Genomic DNA, 8,919 nt, shown 5'->3' with positions numbered 1-8,919 from the left:
ATTGAGTGGGAGATTGTAATAGGACAAGAGAATTGGTGACGCACACTTGTCTCGGACAAGTGAGAGATTGTTGGAAAATGTGTCCTCAACAATAGTGCGATCACATGATTTAATATCATAATTAAATCTCATATAAAGAATGCGTAAGGGATGATTCAATTATATAGTCAATTGATCAACATTAATCGGTAACGATTGGCTTGCTAGAGTTTGACGTTACTGTCGTAGGACGGTGGTGGTCAGTTGATCCCTTAAGGTCACACCTAAAGGATGATGCCCTTATCTGTAAAGTTGATTAATTGTATGACGATACAAGTTAATCAAATCCTTAAAATTGAACAATTCATTTGTGAGAAAGAATATACTTATCTTATTGTAATGGGATTAAATAAGATTTATTTTAGTAATAAAAATGCTTTATTACTAAAATTATTTATTGTTTGAGAAAAAATAGAGATAAGCATGAATGGTTGATTATAATTACAAGATGTTGTGAATTATAATTATATGACCCATTTTATTTATGTGATCAAGTATCAATAGTTAATTTGTTGTATGTAATTTAATTAATTTGTAAAATGATATTTATGTGATAAATATGCATTAAATTAATTAATAACATGTAACATAATACATGTGGCATATTGTGTGACAAATGATAAATTGACAAAATAAAATGGTAGTCCATTTTATGTATATGGACCGAAAATGGAGGCTGTATTAGTGGGTTATGGTTGTTCTATTTTATTTGATAAAATGGCATGATGATGCCTACCTACAACTAGCCTTACACCTACTCTTACACATCTTACACATCTATTTCTTGTGAAGACAAAAACGAGAAAGTAAGATGCCCTATTTGGACTACTCCAACCGTCCACCCTCCATCATCTTAAGAGAATTTTATTCTCTTATTATCATTCATTCACATGCAACATTTACACATGCATTTTTCCTCTCTACTCTTTAATCTTTCTCATAAACTTGAGAAATGATGATCAATTTGTTCAATCACATTACTAATATTATTATTGTAATATATGAGTATTAGTAATCAATTTTAAGGTAAACTATTAAACAAATATCTAGCACATATTATTTAGTGGTGATAAGGGTTAAATCTTGGGTGCAATCAAGAGGAGTGGCTTCTATACTTGGAGTCTTTGGAGGATCATCCCAATACTCATCATAGCTCAAGAACAAGTGAAGGTAGGAGACCTTACTTGTGCCCACAAAACCGAAATTAACAATGTAAGGGACATTGTTTTCTTATATCTCTTATTTTGTTATGCATGCACTAGATCTAAAGAACAAATAATTAAAAAGTTAATTAGTTCACTATTAGAGGAGTCTAATAATAGGTATATGAACCTAACCGGAACGTGATTGATTAATTCCGTAAATGGAATTGAGACTTCCAAGTTTTTCACAATCTCCGTGAATTTTCCAAGATGGTCATCAAACTTAGGCTTAGCTTGACGACTTGGAAAAGGAAGTCTAATCACAATAGGCTCTTTCTCTTTAGCCTTCTCTTCATCCGTCTTTGAAACTTCTTGAATGGTGGGTTCTTCTTCTTTAGAGTTTTCAACAACTCTTTCCTTGTCACTAGCATTCACAACATCTTCATCAACGGGCCTCTTCGGCCCTTCATACCTTGTACCACTCCTCAAATGGATGGCACTCACCGATTCTTGTCTTGGGGGATTACCTTGAGGTGGTAATTGCCCTTTTTGTCCATGTGAACTTGAAGATGCCAATTGAGACATTTGGGTCTCCAACATCTTTGTGTGAGCTAGTATGTTGTTAATGGTGATGTCTTTTGCTTGGCTATCCTTTTCCATTTGAGTGAAAAATTCTTGTTGGTTCTTTTGCATTTGGAGGACCGCTTTTTGAACATCAAAACCTTGGTCATTTGTTTGATTGTATGGAGTTTGGTTTTGATAACTTTGGTTTTGATTGTAAAAGGGTCTTTGAGCTTGGTTTCTCATTGGAGGTTGGGTGTATGTTGTTTGAGGGTTTTGAACATTTTGGCTTTTGTATGAGAGGTTGGGATGGAATTTGGTGTTTTCATTGTAATAGTTGGAATAAGGGGTACCACTCTTGTATGCTTGGAAAGCATTCACTTGTTCACTTGTTCCCCTACATTCACTTTGGCCATGTCCCAAAGTTCCACAACTCTCACATACTCCACTTGGAATTGATGAAGATGCCACCATGGCATTCACATGTTGCTTAGATTTGGAGGCTTCTTCGAGCTTAGCCATAGCCTTCTCAAACTTTAAATTAATGGTATCAATATGAGCACTAAGTTGAGCACCCAATTGAGTAATAGAGTCCACTTCATGCTTTCCTCCTCTAGTAGCCTTCCGAGGTCTACTATATTGTGAGTTATGGACCGCCATTTCCTCAATCTTGTTCCATGTTTGAATATCATCAACTTCGGTAAACATACCATTTGATCCCATATTGAGAATGTTTCGGGAGTCTTCATATAGACCATTCCAAAATTATTGTACAAGGAACCACTCGCTAAGTCCTTGATGTGGACAAGATCGGCAAGTGTCCTTAAATTTCTCCCATGCTTCATACAAAGATTCCTCATCCCTTTGTTTGAACCCGGTGATTTGGGCTCTCAACATGTTAGTCTTTTCCGGAGGATATAATTTCTTGTAGAAAGCAAGTGCCAATTTCTTCCAAGAGTCAATACCAAGAGTAGCCTTATCAAGGCTCTTTAACCATTGTTTCGCAGAACCAATCAAAGAAAAAGGAAATAAGACCCATCGAATTTGGTCTTGAGTAACTCCGGTTTGAGAAATTTCATCACAATAGTCACAAAAAGTCTCCATATGAGAATGAGGGTCTTCACTAGGCATCCCCCCAAATTGGCTTCATTCGACTAATTGGATAAATGCGGATTTTGCAATGAAATTACCGGTCAAATGTTGTGGTGTGGGAGTACCATTTGGTAGGTTCTCCTCAGTTGGTACGGAATGTGATGAAAATTTAGGCATTGTGGGTTGATTTTGTGGTTGATTTTGTGTTGGGTTATCCTCTCCTCTTGCAAAAGGGTTGATGAACTCAATATTATTTGGTTGAATTTCCACAATATCACCAATACCTCTCAAAGTATTCCTAGCAAGTCTTCTATTGTTGGTCAAAGTTCTTTCAATTTCAAGATCAATGGGTACCAAGTTAACTTGTGATCTCCTAGACATGCAAAATATCAAACAACTTGAAACAATTAGAACAAACCTTGAGGAGTTTGACTTCCCCAAGGTAAAGAAAGACACAACTAAAAAGCAATCAAAGAAAATCAAATCAAATTAACACCGTCCCCGGCAACGGCGCCATTTTTGGTTCGTCGGTTTTGTTACTCGTCGTCAAATGTTACCTAGACCAAAACAATATTTATAACTTCACAAACTACTCTACTTTTAGTAAAGAGGCAAGTAAAGGTCGGATCCCAAGGGACGGGTATTGATGTAGGATTTTCGATTGCAAATGGTCGTGTCTAAGGGTGTCACAATTTGGGTTGAGGTAGGAGATCAACTAAACTAAATAACAATGTAAATTAAGTAATGAAAGCAAGCAAGATGAATAAAATGAGATGTAAACAATTGATTAAAAGCACTGGGGTGTCATGGGTTCATAGGGGATTCATGGGATTTGATCATACAAACATGTTCTCTACTAGATGTAAGCAATTATTGTTGTGATGGGATCGAGTTAGTGTATATCTTACAATCCCTAGGAAGGTTTGGGTCCCGGAGCCGAATCGATTAGATTGTACAACACCTACAAGTCGACTTAATCCTCCCTATCCAACTATATGCATGGTCTAATGAGAGTCGAGTTGGTTTATGTCTTACAAGTCTCATTGAAAAGATAAGTGATGGGTAAAAAATGCAAGGATTCATAGGCTCGCATTTCATCAAACATAACATGTGCATAAGTTGAAATCACAACAAGCAAGCAAATTAATTATGAAAGCATATTAGATTAAGCATGAATCAATCCCCATGTTGGTTTCCCCTAATTCCCCATTAACCCTAGTTAAGGAAACTACTCACTCATTATCAAGTTTAACATGCTAACAAAGTTGTCAATCATACTTGCAAGGCAAAACATGATGAACAAATGGAGATTATTAACAATAATTAAAAAGGATTAAGAGAGAATTATACCTAAAGATGATTCCAATTTCCAAATAATAAAGCAAAGAACAATAGAAGTACTTGATGATTGATGGAAGGTTGTCAATCCTCCAAATAAACCCCAAATAATCTTCAATTACCCAAAATAAATGATGAACAATATAGAAATTAAGTAAAGATTAAGAAATGAGATTTGTATTAATGCTAAATTAAGAGTTGATTACAAGATTAAGATGAGATTAAGAATGCATAAGAAGAACATGATAATCCAATTAGTACAATGAGGTATTTCTACTAAGTATTAGGTACATAAATTAGGGTTACTAAGGGCTTAAATGACGATTAAGACCCTTAAGAAAAGTCGAGGAAGTGCTCCTCTCCAAGGAGATGCGCATATCCGTTTTCATCGTCTTCAAGAAATACGCTCGTCCCGAGCGGCTTGGCTGAGGGACGGTTTGCACTGGAGAGGAATCCGAGCGGATTGGGGGTCGAGACGCTCGGATCACAAGGCCTTAAGACGAGCGTCTTGGACACGGGACGCTCGGACTGTAGCAGGGCGACGCTCGTCCTGGGCACTGCGACGCTCGGATTGCTGGGCAGTCACTTCTCTTCTTTTCTTTCTTCAACAATCCTCAAGGATCTTTTTGGAGATGCAAGGATCCTTTCACCATTGCCCAAGCTACTTTATTATCTACATAGGCCTTCTAGCATTGTCTACCCTTTGATGCTTGGTCATTGAATTCGATCAATTTAGCTCCATTTTGCCATGAAAATGCAAGGTTCTTACTCCTTTCCTACAAAGGGATCAAAACCTCAAAGAATATGCAAAACGAAAGACTAAAGATAGTAAATGACCCAATTATGCACTAAAAAGCATAGGAACGAGCCTAATTCGGGGACAAAATATGCTCAAATATGAGTCACATCACAAACCGTTGTCAAAAACTTTTAACGGTTTCCAAAAACTCGTTATAGAATCACTCTTAACAACGGTTTCTAGAAAAACGTTACCAGTTTAAGATATCGGCATTTCGAAAACCGTTACTAAATTAACACCAGCAACGGTTTTTATTACCCGTTGTTATGTTATAGCTACAGATTTTTTGTAACCGTTATTATTTTCTATTATGAGATAACGGTTTTTCAATTCAACCATTGTCAGTATTTGATTAGATTTTTCAATTTGATTACTGCATTCAAAACTGAACTTTAATAAATATTCAATTTGACCAATAATATTCAATTTGACCAAAATAATTCTATAAATATGTCTTCATAATGTTTTAGGTCAAATTCTAAATTATCAAACATTTACTCTTTAATTTCTTTCTAAATTTCTCTCTAAAAAAAATATGGCGGTGTATCGGAGCTACAATCACATTCTCGTTACGCATAGCCTTTTACTTGCATTCTCCATAATCTCCCGGTTCATTATGGTGTGAATGGAAAGGGTTTAAACCCTAGTTTTGGGTGGTTGACGCATATGCTTCATAACTCCGGTTTCACCGCGATTAAAAAAGTGTACCCTGTGTCTACAAACAAGCAAGGTTTTGTAGACTTTGCTTTTATCGTGTTTGACGAAGCCAACTGCCATGATAGTTTTCATCAGGCAAGAAAATTAGGGGCTAGATTTACGGGGGATGATGCGGGGAAAGAGGACTTCTATTCGGATGATAAATAACAAGGCCCTTATCTATGGGTTGCGACTCATCTTGATCATCATCTGCTAAAACATTGCAGGAACCATCACATTCTTGCCACCGTGCCTATGTCATGGGAGAAAGAGGTCATTCCACCTGCGCTTCCCGGTGATAATGAAGGGCCGATTTACGACTTGCTCTATACCGAAATTCATAATGAGTATCCTTATACTTCATCAGTTTCAAATAATTAAGTCTTTAATTATTATCTGCCATTGTAAGTTGTATTTGGATTATGGTGGTGGTTTGAATTAATGTTTTTTTATTTATGTTTTTTGTTACGTTTTTAGCTACCCCATCCTCTGGAATTTAGAGACAATATCACCAGAAAAATATCAAACTTTTATTATAATGACTTAGGTTTTTAGGAGTACATTAAAATATCAAGCTAAAGAAAAACAAATCGCGTAAAACAAACGTTGACGAACGTGAAAAAGCAAATGTGTAGTGTGGAGTTGAATGGAGGGAGTATGTTTTTTGTTACCCCGTCCTCTGGAATTCAGAGACAATATCACCATATATGTCTCTTTCGCCTTCAGCCCAATCCACACAGTCGTTTTCCCATTGCAACGGCACTGTCCCCTACTCGGCAATACGACCTTGGCGGTGCAGAATCAGAAGTAGTAGGAGACGGTCAGATTCATTCGCAACCCATAAATATGGGCCTACCTGTTGTTCATCCTGATCAAACCAGAGTCTCGAAGAGTCATTGTTATAGAATGCCTGCTCAAGTTTGCGAGCCTGACGAAATCATTCCCACTCCTCATCCCCGCTAAACTCGATGAGGGCGCACTGCCCGAAGCCATGATGCGCATCATTGTCCGGGTAGATAGTTTGAACCAAATTCAATCCAGCTAACCGAATCAAACCTATTAACCAGTCAAGGCTATATGAGAGTATAGCCTTTCCATGCCCGTCCTCTGTATACGAGAGATTGTGAATGATGCACGTAAAGGGTTTAGCGTACATAAATCTACTTGGGGGTCCTACAAGAGGTTCATATGATCCTTCATCATCATCAGCGGATGAATAATATGAACCACTATAAGTTGATGAACTTTTTTTTTGGTAACATGTGAGCATTTTATATAATAATGAATCATCCAAAAGGATATTACAATTCAGCACATTTTCCAACGTTTTCTAGCAAGACTAAGTACACAAATTACATTGAATTGCTAAAAGACTAAGCCAAGCACAATCTGACTGCTGCACTACAGAATGTACATGATGTACAATTCTATAATGCAGCTGCATCTTTAGAGCTGCTACCAGATGCTGAGGTCTGCGAAGTTGAAGTGCCAGCCTGCAATTATTGCGTTCAATCCACAACATATAGTACACAACCAACCTTACCATTCTGCAAATCTTCCTCTGAAACTTCGAATAATGATTCATAGGGCCACTTATACGAAGACAGAGCCACTGCTCCATTCCATCCAACACCTGAGAGCTATAAACACAATCCCCAAAGAGATGTTCATGAGTTTCCTCCATGACTTCACAAAGAACACATCTATTTGACATACAGAAGCCCAGCTGGTAAAGCTTTGCCCGAGTATTTAAGGCCTTTCTCTGAATCAATCAGCCTATAACTGAATGTTTTGGTAAGATCCAAGTATCCCAAACATCTTTATACCAAGGAACAGGGGGGTGGGTTCCCTGCACCCATTGGTACCCTGCACCAACTGAATAACCACCAAGGGTAGCTATCCAAGAACTGTTCTGAAAACCACCTTCCATCAACCTCTTGACACGGCAAATGTTTCTCAAGTTCCAATTGGAATCAGGAGAAGGTACATATGTATCCCACTGTGCCCCTTTCAAATATACATGATCAATCCATAGGACCCAAAGTCTATCAGCTTTTGTATGTAACCAATTAACAAGCTTTCCTACGCTTGCAGTATTCCACACCCCAGCATTCTTTATGCCCAGTCCACCCTCTTTTTTACTGCAGCAAATGCCATACCATGACACTGAAGGTGTTCTGCCATAATCAGATTCCCCACTCCATAAGAAGTTCCTACAAATTGCTTCAATCCTCTTAATAACCCCTTTAGGAATTAGGAATATAGATGCCCAATAATTATGAAGTGTGTTGAGCACAGAATTAATAAGAACAAGCCGTCCTGCATAACTAAGTTTTCTTGCTCCTATACTTAGAATTTTAGCCACAATCTTCTCTAACGGGACATTACAGTCAGATTTAGTAAGCCTACCAGGTTGGATGGGGACACCCAAGTACTTGAAAGGGAGATACCCTCCTGGAATCCTGAAACCTGGGTAATGTCATACTTCAACTCATCTGCTACACCACTGAAAACCACCTCAGACTTGGATGGATTAACCTTAAGACCAGATGCAGCAGAGAAGGTAGCTATAGCTCTCAAAATAAGCATTATAGATTGTACATCCCCTTTACTGAACATAAGCAAATCATCAGCAAATAACAAATGAGTTAACTTAAGGCTCTTGCAAAGGGGGTGATACCTGAAATACCATTGAGTAGTTGCAAAGTTCATAATTCTTGTCAAATACTCCATACACAGACAGAAGAGTAGAGGGGAGATAGGGTCCCCTTGCCTTAACCCCCTTCTACCCTTAAAATAACCAAAGTGGGCACCATTCAAATTGAGAGTGTAAGATGGAGATGAAAGGCAGGCCATAACAAGTAACCTAAAATTATCAGGGAATCTCAAGGCCACTAACATCTATTCCACAAAAGTCCACTCGATAGAATCATAAGCTTTCTGCAAGTCTAGCTTAAACATACACCTGGGAGAGGCTCTTCCTTTATGATACATCCTTACAAGGTCTTGACAGATCAATATATTCTCAAGAAAAGTTGATGAACTTGACATCATAATCGATGTGGAAAATTAATGGAGGACTTAGCAAGTTAAGAATTGGAAAGTGCAAACGGTACAAGTTAAGATTGTGAAAATTATAATTCTATTTATAATGAGTTTGGGTTGTATTGGAAACGGTACAAGTTAAATAAGAATTGATCAACTCTACCGTGTTAAGCATATTAGCTTACAACGGTTATCAAAAAACAGTTG

At 37.6% G+C, this 8,919-nt stretch overlaps 1 protein-coding gene and 1 non-coding gene across 2 annotated transcripts; one reads left to right on the top strand and one right to left on the bottom strand.

The window, feature by feature from the left end:
* Positions 1-2,532: 2,532 nt before the first annotated feature.
* LOC141588916 (small nucleolar RNA R71) lies at positions 2,533-2,639 on the top strand. The gene has a single exon (XR_012519882.1). It is a non-coding gene; the product is annotated as a small nucleolar RNA R71 (small nucleolar RNA).
* Positions 2,640-7,094: 4,455 nt separating this feature from the next.
* On the bottom strand, positions 7,095-8,568 carry LOC141588142 (uncharacterized). Its single transcript, XM_074409596.1, has 5 exons — positions 8,348-8,568; positions 8,118-8,278; positions 7,523-8,040; positions 7,211-7,429; positions 7,095-7,160 (listed from the first exon to the last, which is right to left on the bottom strand). The coding sequence occupies exons 1-5, from the start codon at positions 8,566-8,568 to the stop codon at positions 7,095-7,097; spliced, it is 1,185 nt and encodes a 394-aa protein (XP_074265697.1).
* Positions 8,569-8,919: the final 351 nt, after the last annotated feature.

Source organism: Silene latifolia, chromosome 6 (assembly GCF_048544455.1).
Source record: "Silene latifolia isolate original U9 population chromosome 6, ASM4854445v1, whole genome shotgun sequence".
NCBI lineage: Eukaryota > Viridiplantae > Streptophyta > Magnoliopsida > Caryophyllales > Caryophyllaceae > Silene > Silene latifolia.
This window is presented reverse-complemented; position numbering and strand designations above follow the sequence as displayed.